Source organism: Octopus sinensis, linkage group LG17 (genome assembly GCF_006345805.1).
Source record: "Octopus sinensis linkage group LG17, ASM634580v1, whole genome shotgun sequence".
Classification (NCBI taxonomy): Eukaryota; Metazoa; Mollusca; class Cephalopoda; order Octopoda; family Octopodidae; genus Octopus; species Octopus sinensis.
This window is the reverse complement of record NC_043013.1, coordinates 25,088,431-25,102,855: the sequence shown is the minus strand read 5'-3', so window position 1 is coordinate 25,102,855 and position 14,425 is coordinate 25,088,431. Positions and strand designations below refer to the sequence as shown.

The 14,425-nt window shown below is 36.7% G+C and overlaps 2 protein-coding genes across 6 annotated transcripts in view; one reads left to right on the top strand and one right to left on the bottom strand.

Moving 5' to 3' along the window:
* LOC115221055 (probable E3 ubiquitin-protein ligase MGRN1) overlaps positions 1-3,188 on the top strand; it is a 77,900-nt gene extending 74,712 nt beyond the window's left edge. For 2 of the 4 annotated variants that reach the window (XM_029791268.2, XM_029791267.2), the window contains one exon: positions 1,992-3,188. In XM_029791268.2, coding sequence (XP_029647128.1) covers positions 1,992-2,260 — 269 coding nt within the window. In that variant the 3' untranslated portion in view covers positions 2,261-3,188. The remainder of the gene's footprint in view (positions 1-1,991) is intronic. The other 2 variants (XR_005002663.1, XM_029791269.2) reach the window with 2 other exon arrangements.
* A 7,562-nt stretch (positions 3,189-10,750) lies between these two features.
* The window catches only part of LOC115220954 (ragulator complex protein LAMTOR2), a 50,916-nt gene continuing 47,241 nt past the window's right edge, over positions 10,751-14,425 (bottom strand). For both annotated transcript variants that reach the window (XM_036510460.1, XM_029791164.2), the window contains exon 5: positions 10,751-12,346. In XM_036510460.1, coding sequence (XP_036366353.1) covers positions 12,290-12,346 — 57 coding nt within the window. In that variant the 3' untranslated portion in view covers positions 10,751-12,289. The remainder of the gene's footprint in view (positions 12,347-14,425) is intronic.

Genomic DNA, 14,425 nt, shown 5'->3' with positions numbered 1-14,425 from the left:
CGCCCACTACACTCAGAGTGATTGGTGTTAGGAAGGACATCCAGCTGTAGAAACTCTGCCAGATCAGACTGGAGCCTGGTGCAGCCTTCTAGCTTGCCAGCCCTCAGTCAAACTGTCCAACCCATGCCAGCATGGAAAGCAGACGTTAAATGACGATGATGATGAATTTAGGCATAGGGCCAGCAATTTTGAGAAGTGTGTGTGTGTGGGGGGGATATGTCAACACCATCAGTTCCAATACTTGACTGGTGCAAAATCAACATCAAAAGGTTAAAAGGCAAAAATGTACTTCAGTCAGATTTCAATTCTGTAAAGAGCCAGAACATCTACTGCAAGGAATTTTCTTCAATACTCTACTAATTCCATCAACTTGCCACCCTTTACAACCAGATAGTAAAGAAATAAGTGAATTTCACAAACTCATTTAACATTTTCTTATCCCAATATAGTTGTGTCCTTTGTTATTGTATCTTATCTACATTAGTAGCATTTTACTGTTGCTTGACTGATTTTATATGAAATTTAGATATGTAGGCCATCGACACAGTGCTGCAGTATCAAGATATAAACAAGATATTCTTTTATCTGTAAGACAACACCCAGAATGACCCAGTCAATTTCAACTATCTTCAGTGGCATCGTTTAATTTAGAAACAAGAGTATATCAGTGATTAAATGTCAATTATGCATGTTTATTTAATTACATATGATTCAAGCTAAATATAAATAGAGAACCCAGTATATGCATTTGAGGTAGTATTTGCTTAAAATAGCTACCTGTGTATCATACTTAATGTATACACACTGCTAATTGGCTAGTTACTGCAGTAGTTGTCCTGAGATAACATCTTTTATGGTCACTGCTGGGATGATATTTCATTCCCTTTAACACAGCAAATCCATAAGAAATGTTAAATCAGGACAAATACTGCAGTAACTAGCCTATCAGCAATGTATATACATTAAGTATGTAACATAGATAGCTGTATAGCTAGAGAATTTTTTTTTACTCTTTTAAATGCTACAAGTTTAAGCATAAACATTTTAATTAGCATAATGCAATTATTGACGAAAATGATCATCACATAATCTAAGAACATTTTAGACTGTATTTCCAGTATAATATTTGGTATAATCTTCCATGTAAGACAAACCATAAATAACTATTTCATTATATCTTAAGATCTGTTTTGATTGTTAAATAACTTATCACCAGAGATATGATTGAGAATTGTCTAACTGCATTAACTGAAATGGACTTTTCAAGCCATATTTTCATTGTTGGTTGTTCAGTGACTACTATTTGCCAATGTTCTGACCATCTCCAATTAGCGGCTACTCTGACCATCTATGTTCAGAGCAACCACTGCAGAGAAAAAAAAAAGGATGGCCACCATCATCATTGCTTTTACGTCAACTTTTCCATGCTTGCATGGCTTAGAGTTTCTTAAAGCAGATTTCATATGGCTGGATATCTTTCCTTTCTCCAACCCTTACCTGTTTCATGTTAATGTAATATTTCCCCATAGCCAGACAGGTGCAAAAGAAAATAATACATGTAAATTGTTCTTAAATTGCTGGAGTGGCGTGGGGATGGATGGGACATTATTGATACTTTCAATAATTGCACAAGGCTAATTTAAAATTTTCATATTTAAACTTAAATCATTTGAGATTAAAAAAAAGTTATTTTTCTTGTTTTTGCTCTATTTGAAGTTTGATTTTCAATGAATCCCTATCATCATAATCTCCTTCTTTCTCATTATCAGATGTTCCCATCAATACCAACTACTAATTGCTTTGTTATATTAATTGCAAACACAAAATATCAAGTGTTAATTGTTCAGTTATCTTGTATCTTATTCAGTTAGTATGTCCCATTTCATACAGAAATTTGTATAGCAATGAACATTTATTATAGATGTCTATAGACAGTTTAAATTCATTTGCTTTGGTTCTGAATAATTTTCTTTTTAATTTCATCTTTCCAGATGTTGATTTCAAATCGATAACTTTAGAAGATGATGAGGATGAAGAAGAATACAATAAGAAAATCTTATACCATAACACATTAACCGACCATTCAGATATAGAACACTTGGGTTATCCTTTGCTGAACATGGGCAATGAGGAATGTATTTCAATGCCTGGAACACCAGCTAGCAGCACCGAGGATTCTAGTATTGGTAGTCAGTGCAGCTCTCATATGTTATTACCCATTCCTTCAGTCGATGATAAAGTCCAAATTGAAAGTGTTTGAAACCAATTGAAAGAAACATTTCTTTCCTTCTTCCTTCTTTAATCAAATTAGCTGTTTTCAATCTTGCCTCAGATTGGTTAGTATTGACCTTCCAATGTCAGTATTCTTTCAAAGGATACAGTGAGTTATTTAAAGAGAGGGAAATAATTTCCAGATACTTATACTGGATGTTTACCAAAACCTGAATGCGCAGCTATTTGCACTGAATTTATATTTTAAAAAGATAATAATTATTATTTACCTGAGTATCAAATGTATTGTATTTATGTGGAAAATAATATACCCTACTAAGGTACATTCCTTTGTGATAAATGGTGGGTGTGCTATGATGAATTGTTACCAAAAAGGTGTACTTCAGCTGTTGGTGTCTTCTATGAATATTATTATTATTATATATATAGTGTTGGAAATTTTACAAGGAACAAATTTATTGAAAATTTTTATCAACGTGATTAATCTTCAGGTAATTAATTGTGATGTTATTATATTCAGTGTGGAGCTGTCCCTCAAAAACAGATGATCATATGACACTTAAAGCAAGAAAGAACCAAATGTAAAAACGAAATAACATGAACCAAACTGAAATAGCAGCACAGCACTGTCCTTCAAAATGTTCACTTTCATATGAAGAATTATAGGAAATAAACTACGTAAATTGTTTAAACTTTGTTTTGTCATCTTGGAATTTGTAAATTTTATTTCTCTACCAATAAATCTTTATGGAACTGAATCTCCAGCTTTATGGTTGCTTTCCCCCACATCAAGCTTTACAAAAACTGCTTTTGTAAATGTATTTGTGTTGATTTCTAAAATTAAAGAAACAAATCTGTTATATGCAGGATATTTCTGTAATATTGGTCTGCTATTGATACACAATATTGCATGGCATTATAAAGAAATAAATGTTAAGCATTTTTCATTTACCTTTGATTAGATTTTTGTTGTTTTGAATTCCATTAAAACCTGTTCTTCGCAGGTTACATTTTTTGATGCATTTTGTTTATTTTGATAGATTCATGTGTAAAGAATTTTCTTTTTATCTTATATTGTTTTCAACTGTTTAATTTTTTAAAAAATATTTGTTTCAAACTGAATAAGTTTGTCACCATTTGTTTAGTTAATTAAGATTTTTTCATTCACTGCATTACTTTAAAAAAATGCTTGGTTCTAAATACCGCTGATTAGAAGCTTTGAGCAACAAATTGGTGTTTGTCTGTTGAATTCTTTCATTATAAAGAAGTAATTATTGTCTAGAAAATTGAAGAATTCTAACAAAATCAGCTTTAGATTTGCTTGATAGACTAAAGAAGTCTGAATGTAAATCACTCTTTAAGACCAATCATCATCATATGTCCACTGTTCCATGCTTGCATGGATCAGGTGGAGTTTATTGAGGCATATTTTCTGCAGCTGGTTTCTATCCTGTTGCTTGTCCTCACTTGTTTCCAAGTAAAGTAATATTTCCTAATGGTCAGACATGTTCTCACAGTATATTGGAAATGAATGACACTGCTTGTATGATAGTCACACTCATTTACAACCATGTCATGATAAGGTGGCACAAAACACTTGCAGTAATCTCTCGATTATTGTGGGTATTACGTTCCACCCACCCCCAAGAAGTAGAAACAGTACTGTACTGTATATTTTTGTTTTTATTATTTTTATAATTTGTATATATTTTATTATAAATGCAAAACAACACCATGGAGGAAGTGACATAAGCTTAAATAATAAACCATGATAGGTGAACTGTGATATGGTGAGGGATTACTGTATGTATTTATGTTGAGTCTGCTATAATGAATTTATAAACACACATAAAACATCAACATATATATATATATATATATATATATGGTGGACAGAAACTGAAAGGAACCCATCATCATCATTGTCATCATTAAATAGCCGTTTTCCATGCTGGCATTGGTTGGACAGTTTTGACAGGAGATGGCAAGGCTGGAGAGCTGCACCAGGCTTTCTTGTCTGCTTTGACATGGTTTCTATGACTGGATGCCTTTCCTAATGCCAACCACTTCACAGAGTGTACTGGATGCTTTTTACATAGCACCAGCATTCCTCATTATGTGTGTGTTTTCAGGCAGTGTCCTTTGTTTCCAATCTTCTGTGAAAATATGTCTGGTCGTGGGGAAATATTGCCTTACCTGGAAACAGGTGAAGGGCATCTGGCTAGAGAAAATCTGCCTCAATAAACTGTGTCTGACTCATGCAAACCTGGAAAAGCAAGCATTAAAATGATGATAAATCGCTCAAAGTTCTATTTCTCAGGCTTCACATTTAATTGGTTATTGTTAGAGTGTGTATAGCTTGGTATGCAACTATTTGGGTGACATATCCATGTTTATTGTAGCATCGGCAGTTTATTACTGCATTGGCACGTAAAAAGCACCATCCGACCGTGGCCATTGCCAGCTTCGTCTGGTCTCCGTGCCAGTGGCACGTAAAAAGCACCATCCGATCGTGGCCATTTGCCAGCCTCGTCTGGCACCTGTGCCGGTGGCATGTAAAAAGCACTCACTACACTCACGGAGTGGTTGGCGTTAGGAAGGGCATCCAGCTGTAGAAACACTGCCAGATCAGACTGGGCCTGGTGCAGCCTTCTGGCTTCCCAGACCCAAGTTGAACCGTCCAACCCATGCTAGCATGGAAAGCAGAAACGTTAGCACGCCGGGCGAAATGCGTAGCCATATTTCGTCTGACGTTACATTCTGAGTTCAAATTCCGCCGAGGTCGACTTTGCCTTTCATCCTTTCGGGGTCGATAAATTAAGTACCAGTTACGCACTGGGGTCGATGTAACCGACTTCATCCGTTTGTCTGTCCTTGATTGTCCCCTCTGTGTTTAGCTCCTTGTGGGTAGTAAAGAAATAGATGATGATGATGATGATGATTATATATATATTAGTTGGTTCCCATCATACTACAACGATCGTCTCAATAGGTTAAGTAATCTGTTTTTATAAATACTTATTTTGAAACTCTGGTGTTTTAATAACTTCTTGAGAAATGTGGCATTTTTCTTTGTAGAATTAGCCTAGAACAGAGGTTCTCAAACTTTTTGGGCCACTGCCCCCCTCATGGCCACATAATACTCCCAGCACCCCCATCCCTATTTTTATGTGTAAATGAATATTTCACATTTTACTAATTTATATATACTATGAATCATTTGATATTTAATATATTATACAATTTGTATACAGTACTACAATATAATAAATTCATAGCATCCCCCAATCCACAGCCTTCTTCCCAACACCTTTTTCTCTAACCCCCCCCCCATCCCCTTAGGCACCAGCACTCATCTGGGCCGTCTCAACACCCACTGAGGGGCGGTAGCACCCACTTTGAGAACCTATGGCCTAGAGGAATAAATCTGGCAAAATGGTACAATCCAAATGCTCTTGTCTCTAGCATAAAATAGATAAGTTCTTGCATTGAAGCTTTGACATAGTAATGTCTTGTGCCATAAAAGTATTTGGAATAAGAGTAACAACCACATAAACTTCTTTCCTTCAACCACCAAGAAAATAAGTTACATAAATAGATTTGTTTGGCATTCTAAACAGGTTCCTTTCAATTTTTTTACTGTTGCTTGTTGAAAAACAAGAGTTTGAAATTTAGTTACAACAGAAGAATTAGTGTTCTTTCAAACTACATTTTTATTCAAAATTCAGTGTGTTTATCCATTCAGAAATCTTGCTAGGATCTTATTACATAAACATTTTGTGTTTTCACTCTACAGTCTAATTTCTCTTGACTAAAATTCTATGTTCCATTTATATTTCTTGCACTGAGAATCAAGATCCATTTTCATTGAAACAACCTGGAAAAATAACTGAAATAATGGTTTCATATTTTGGTTCATGTTCAGCAATTTTTATGGGGGAGGATTTTGTTGATTACATTGTCCCTCAGTGCTAAACTGGTACCTGTTTTATTAATTCTGAAAGGATGACCTCAGCAGAATTTGAATTCAGAGAATAAAAAAAAAAAAAAAAAAAAATTTTGCTAAACATTATGTAAGTAATTGAAATAATCCCTTCTACTCAAAGCTGGGGGTAAGGATTAAGCCAATTACATTACCTCAGTCGGCCTCCGTGGAATTTGAACTTAGAATGTGAAGACAGATGAAATGCTGCAAAGCATTTTGCCCGGCATGCTAACAATTCTGTCAGCTCACCAACCTTGAAGTAAGTAATAGAAATAACACTAACATTTATAGAATAGGTGTACCTAGGGACTGGCCCTGGGGTTGCTGGCGCAAGCTGAGCTTCTGCGTGTACAAGCTGATGGTTGTGTAAATTTCCTTGTCTTTGTCATGCTCTCCTTGGCGCCCTGGGCGACTGTTCGCGTTACCGGTACTTTGAGCTGGCCCTGGGTGTACCTTATCTATCATCTTGTATAACATTACCATCTAATTCTTGGATGCTTTTAGCAGAATCCATTCTTTTTCAGAGATTTATATTGGGTTATTGGATCACTTGATATCTTGATACCGTGTCTCCTACTACAACAACCTTCAAGTCATAATTTCTTCTTCTTATACCTCACTAGTCTCAGGAACCCTGTCCTTCTTCTGCTTAATCCTTTCGGCCCAGCTGGTACATATTTGTACCAGTCAAAAATTTTACAACCTATGTGATGCAGTTTAGTTTAGTACCACTCTGGTTTTTCTGATGTGTGTAACGCCAGACGTATGATCAGAATGTATGACGCTATAATGACAGCTCAAAAGGCTCGCATGCACCTCCCGTCATTACTGACTTGAGAAAAATTTCTGAGTTGAAAGGGTTAAATTATTTTACCAAAAGCTGTTAAAAGAATAATTGCAAAAATTCGAAGATTACATACAGTACCATTTATGTCAAAAGACTTATGTTTTGTATCTTTTCTTGATCAGAACAAAGCTAATTTTACTTTATTCTACTTGATAGGAAACTAGTTAATGCATTACTTAGAGGATTGCACTGTAGACCATAAGTTCATTTGCATCACTCATTTCCAGAAGTTTGTGTTCTTTTCATTCTTCGAGCCATAACCTTGATCTGTATAAGTGTTCCACACTTGCCCTCCACAACCATTGAAATTACTGACTGTCATCTGTGGTCTTCAACTTTTAAAATTATTTCTCCTTAAAGTTTCTTTGCATTAGTCTTTGCTCATCTGTTAATTTCTTTTTGTGCTTCAGGAACCAAATCATGGTGGACAACATGTATAGCTGTTGTATTACAATTTTTTTTACTCTCTCACACTTCATTTCTGTCCACATCATCTTCAAGACCTTCCCTGCCATAGAATCCACTTGCAGTGAAATTAAGTGGCTTAGTGGTTAGAGCATTCAACATACAATTGTAAGCCTGTGAGTTCAGTTCCTGTCTGTGCACTGTTCCTTGAGCAAGACCCGTTATTCTAGTTCACTCAGCTAGCAAAAGTTAGTTGTACCTGTAATTCAAAGAACCAGCTGTGCCACATTCTGTATTGTGCTCAATGAGAACTCTGTTAACCATTTAGCATTTAAACCAAACATACCAGGCTCAAATATTTTCCCATTTTTATCATCAAACTGGTTTCTCACACCCACCCTACATTGTCATTTTAAAAGTAGACAGTCACGTCATCGAAATTTTGAAGCTACAAGATAATGAATGATTGCCAGTGTCAATGCCAGTGACATGTAAAAAGCACCCACTACACTCTCAAAGTAGTTGGCTTTAGGGAGGGTATCCAGCTGTAGAAACCTTGGAGCCTGGCCAGTCCTCAGTCAAACCATCCAACCCATGCCAGCATGGTAAACAGACGTTAAAAGCTGATGATGAATTCAATGACAATGTGACAAGATAAGCATTATATTTGGGAGAGGAACCTGAATGCTAAAGGATTAAGGGTATGCATGTCTGTGGAATACTCAGCCACTTGCAGGCTGTTCCATTGAGTAGATTAACTGGAACTCTTGTCATTATAACCGACAGTGCCAGCAGAATTCCCCTCAACCACCCGTTTCTGTTTCTCTTGATCACACCAACTTTTCCACTTTGTAAATGTGTATCTGCACCTTGGTTTCATCTCAATTGCCAATGGTGCTCATTTTCAGAATGGACTGGAACAATAAAGTGAAGTGAATCATGTTTGTGTAGGCTTGTCAAGCCAAGTGAGACTGTAATAGTGGCCGATGTTAGTATCAGGTCAGTGGCACGTAAAAAACACCCACTACACTCTCAGAGTGGTTGGTGTTAGGAAGGGTATCCAGCTGTTGAAACCTTGCCAAATCAGATTGGAATCTAGAGCAGCGCCCCCATCTTGGCTTGGCAATTTTCAATCAAAACTGTCCATCCAACCCATGCCAGCATGGAAAGCAGACGTTAAATAACGATGTTACTCAAGAACTGAGCCCACAAGCTTGAGATCATGAACCCCAAGATCCTAACCTCTAAAATCCTGCACCTTCACAGCATCTCTTCTAGTTACCTGATACTCTTTTCTGCTCCTTTTCTCCCACTTCTTACTAGTTCTGCCTCTTAACTTTTATGATTCTATCTACTGTACTCTCTCCTATCACTATGTCACTGTCTGTCTGGTTAGTGCCTTGGTTTAATCACATGTTTATGTCTTTGTTTTACCCAATTCAAGCATGAAAAACTAGATATTATTAAAATGATGATGACAATAATCATTATTGGTTTGGGGTGAAGCTTAAACTTACAAATACAGTTTTAGTTCAAATATTGCCCAATGAAATCCAAATGGGTCAAACCTTATGAAAGAAATTTTTCAAAGATACTGTATATACTTCTTTACTACCCACAAGGGTCTAAACATAGAGGGGACAAACAAGGACAGACAAAGGGATTAAGTCGATTACATTGACCCAGTGCGAAACTGGTACTTTATTTATCGACCCCGAAAGGATAAATGGCAAAGTCGACCTCAGCGGAATTTTCAAAGATACTGTATAGTGGAGTGGAACCATGAACCTTGTGATTGTGAAGTAAGCTCAACCATAAAGCTACATACAGATTCCAATATAAAATATATATATACATATCATTTTAAAGTTCACTTTTCTATACTTGCTTGGGTTGGACAGAATTTGTAGAGGTAGATTTTCTACAGGGGGATGCTCTTCCTGTCATCAAATATTCATCCATGATCAGACATGTTTCCATGGAAGATTGGAAATACAAGACACTGCTTGCATGACAGTGACACTCATTTACAACCAGTACATGAAGTTCAGGCAAGGAGACAATTTGTAACACATACACACACATATGATGAACTCATTTTAGTTTCTGTCTATCAAATTCACTGAGATGGCTTTGGTCTGCCTGGGTATGTAGAGGACCCTTGCCCAATTGCCATGCAGGGGGACAAAACCCAGAACCATGTGGCTGAGAAGTAAACTTCTTCCATTGCTATCAGACACCTATCCTGTCTACATATTACAGCAAGATTCTAAAACCATCAACAGTTACATCAGCAACTTCATACTTCCTTTGTCAATGCATTTGCAGGTCTTTGTAAATGTGTATCTGTGTATCTGAGCATGTGGTATTGATAGGCCACAGTAGTAGACATCCATTGGTCTCGAGAGGCCATGGATCTGCACCCAAAGAAACCGTGTCAGCTGTCGATGGTGGTACAGCATCTGTTGTAGTTGTACAGGCCCACATGGGAGTGGCAGTCATGCATACAACAACTGCATTCAAAGGAGTCTATGCCAGCACTACTGATTTTCCCTTCTGTAGATTGCGCTTTTCTTTGACGTCAAGTTCCTGTTTTTTTTCGTTCTCTTCATTCCCTTTTGCAGTATTTGCCTCCAGAACAGTGAAATATTGTTATCTACCACTCTTGGATTTATTCTGAGACAAGTTGTCTTACTTGACCCCGTGACATCCAGCTGTTCTCTCACACTCAGTAATGTATAGGGGGATATCCCAGATACTATCCTGGAATAGCAAATTCAGCATATAAAAACACATACACATGATGTATATATATATATATTAACATCATCATCATCGTCGTTTAACGTCCACTTTCCATGCTGGCATGGGTTGGACGGTTTGACTGAAGGCTGGTGAGCCAGAAGGCTTCACCAGGCTCCAATTCGATCTGATAATGTTTCTACAGCTAGATGCCCTTCCTAATGTGGGTGCTTTTTACGTGCCACCGGCATGTGAGCTAGTCAGGTAGCACTGGCAACGATCATGCTCGTGTCATGCTTTTTACATGCCACTGGCACGAAACAAGACAGGCGGCACTGGCATTGATCAAGCTTAAATAGTGCTTTTTACGTGCCACTGTCATGATTGCCAATCAGGTGGTACTGTCATCGGCCACAACGACGACTTCACTTGCCTCAACAGGTCCTCGTAAGCACAGTTTATTGCCTAATGATTGAAAGGTACACTGGAATAGGCCAGGGAGGCTGAGTAGAAGAAAAGAAAACAAATTGAAACTTTAATTTAAAAAAAAATATTTAAAGAATTAGTTTATTGAATTAAATAAAATACAAATATTTATATTTGCATGGTAAAAAGGTATGTTGTTCTTCCTTGCAATGTCCACAAAATGCAAATATCGACAATACTTGTTTTTCTGATCCAAAAAGCAGTGGCAACAAAGATGCAAGAGTTAAAATGGCACTGTTGGAACAACACATGGTCCAAGACAGAGGAGATAACATCGATATGCATTGTTGCACAATTAATTCACACTGCTGCAAATGTGATATTCATTTTCCTATAGAAATTCAAGAATACCACACTTAAAATTCAGTAAATTGAACCAATAAAACTACAAATTTGGTTTCAGAAATTATCTTTTATCCACAAATTCACTAAAATGGAAAAAAAATCAAAGGTTTAGACTATATTTCTCTAAGATAATATTTATAACCAAAATGAATAATTAGCTGCAGTAAAATGTCTCAAAAACATTTTGACAATTTGCATTTGTTTATTTTTTTGTTTTTTTTTTATAAATTTACTTTTAATTTCAAGGCGCAATAGTGAATGTTTAATTTCTTTTGGTCCAAGAATAGCAGCCTTAGACTGACCGCTTCCTTCAGAACAGTTAAATGAGAAAAAAAAAAATAATAATAAAAAGAAGGAAAGAGATAGAAACCTATGTCAATATTGAAATATTTATAAAAAAAAAAATAAAGGAAAATTCAAATTATTAAAAGTCAGAGTTATCATTTATGGGAAAGCAATGAAAAGAAATGTTTCATTATTAAAGAGCCTTAAAACCACAGCATCATATAGCCAAAATTTATATTTTAAAATGAGAAGGAAAAATAAAAATATTAAAAAAAAAATTGATAATAATCTTTTGTTTTAATCTTTAGCACACTGCAGGCAACCTTGGTCACAACATTACATATTTGTTTTGGTGATTCAGATATTTAGTGTGAAATGTAATTTGAAATTGTTATCATTAAATGTGACACTTTTAAGCAACCAGATTCAAATCTTCATTGCTGCTGCAAAAAAATAGATTTGAAAATAATATGACACTGTTAGCAGAGGTTAATCCAGCAGACTAAAGGTTAAAATGTCTTTCGTTACCCCAAAGCCTCAAATAATACTGCTTAGTATTAACTTACAGAAAACAATTGTTCATAGATTAAAAAAGTAATATACAACCTTTCTGTTTTTTTTTTTTTTGTTAAAAATTGTATTTGCACAGAAATAAAAATCATGGAAAAGACAGGTATTCAAGTATTTACTTTGTCTGGCCCACACCATATTACTTAAATGAAGAAAAAATATTCCAGATATGGCGTATTGGCTTGTATTAGATGGGTGAATTTAATTTTGAGGAAGATCATTGCATAATGTTCAATTTCTCTTTGAGTTAAAAAAAAAATATTTCTGCTAAATTGTGAGGAAGCAGTTGAAGGTTCCCCAACCCATCCAATACAGGTTTGGCCAGCAGATAATTGCAAGGGTTCACTGGTGTAGGAGGAACGTAATACTGGCTATTTCAACAGTAAATTGGATCAGGAAGCAGCCACACGTTGTAAAGGTCCTTCTAAATACGTGGCAAGTGCTTGTAGCTGTAAATAATAAAAGATTCATTAAGTTCAAGTAATTACAAATTTGATAGTATGAAGTCATTTCAGAGTAATTCAAATGCTATGAAGTTTAAATCATGCTAAAGCTGTTGTATTACATTGCTAAGAGGTTGTGCTTGGTATTGTTCATCATCATCCTCCTCCTCCAATGTCCATTTCCTATGCTGGCAAGGCTGGAGAGCTGCATCAGGTTCTAGTCTGATTTGGCTTGCTTTCTATGGCTGGATGCCCTTCCCAAAGCCAACCACTTTTACAGAATGTGCTGGGGGATGCTTTTAATGTGGCACTGAAATGAACACTTGTACATGGCACTGGCACGAGTGCCTTTTACGTGGCACTGGCACATGACTCTTACAAGCTAATCCTTCTCATGAGGGGATGTGGCTTTAACACTTCTGCTGTGGAGGTGGTCTTTGGAGAATGAAAATGTCTTTCTAGATCTGCATGTAGATCTTAAACAATTAACAGAAGCATTATTTACTGTATGTGCAGGTGCATGGCTCAGTGGTTAGGGTGTTGGCCTCATGATCATAAAATTGTGGTTTCAATTTCTGGGCTGGTTGATGCTTTGTGTTCTTGAGCAAAACACTTCCTTTCTCGTTGCTCCAGTCCACTCAGCTGGCAAAATTGAGTAATCCTGTGACAGACCAGCATCCTGTCCAGGTGGGGAATTTACAGCTCACTGAATCCAAGAAACCAGCCCTTAAGGGCCTGGCATGGCTAAAGAAGGAAACATTTTTTTTTATTTACTGTACATTGTGTTTTTTCTGTTGGTCTTTTTATTAATGCTAACAGCAGCAGCAATTACACATACTAGTGAGATCCATGACAATTTAACTGGTATATAAGAAATCTGTAGTTGGCTCATCACAACTGGAAAATAATCACATTATATTCATGACAAAATCTGTCTTTTGCCATGAGAATAGAGATGTCAAGCAGCCACTTCAATATTCAGGGGTTGCTGCCAAAAACCACCTTTACGTAGGGCTTAATTAGAAACTTTTAGAAAGTCAAATCATGCAATGGCTTGATGCTAATTGGCTAGTTAAATGCCAATCCCGTAAAATGATAGTGGTCTCACTGGTGTCTACTTGGCTATCTCAAAATTTGGTTTTGAATCTGCTACAACATATAAATTACTTCAATCTGCTTGACTAAAAACTAAACCACTTCTGCTCGAAACCATGTGGTTGGGAAACAAACTATTCTAAAGACTAGATTCCTTCTCTGAAATGAGGAAATACTCTAGCAAAGTTGTAGACTAGTGTTTCTTAACCATTTTTTTGCTTGATCTGTAGAAAAGGTGTAGGTAGAAACTCCATAAGATGTACCCAGTGTAAGCTATGGACGCATAAGAGGTGCAGCAACATCAAAGAAAGATTAACCGAGAAGATAGCTTTTGTGTGCGGCAGATGCACAGGGGCAATAGACACCACAGATACTCAGAAAACATTCCATCACACTCCAGGGGGAGAAACTAGAAGTAGTTGATTGCTTCTGCTACCTAGGTGACCAAGTTAGTAGTAGGGGGTGGGTGCTCAGAGAGTGTTAGGAAGGGCATCCAGCTGTAGAAACACTGCCAGATAGACTGGAGCCTGGTGCAGCCTCTGGCTTCCCAGACCCCAGTCGAACCGTCCAACCCATGCTAGCATGGAAAACAGACATTAAACGAAGATGATGATGAACACCGTCTGAATCTTATTTTATTTGGATGGATTCACCTAGTGATTCATCATCATCATCATTTAATGCTGGTATGGGTTGGATGGTTTGACTGGAAACTGGCAACTGGTGGGGCTGCGCCAGGTTCCGATCTGATCTGGCAAGGTTTTTACAGCTGGATGCCCTTATTAATGCCAACCACTCCGAGAGTGTAGTGGGTATTTTTTTATGTGACATGCTATTAACCTGACACCAGCATAGGCCACGACTACAGTCTCACAGATCTCCACAAGCACAGTATATCTCCAAAGGTCTTGGTCACCTTTTCAATGTTTAAAAACATTTTATTATATTTTTATCATAAATGTCATTTGGAATTGTATAAATAACCAATTT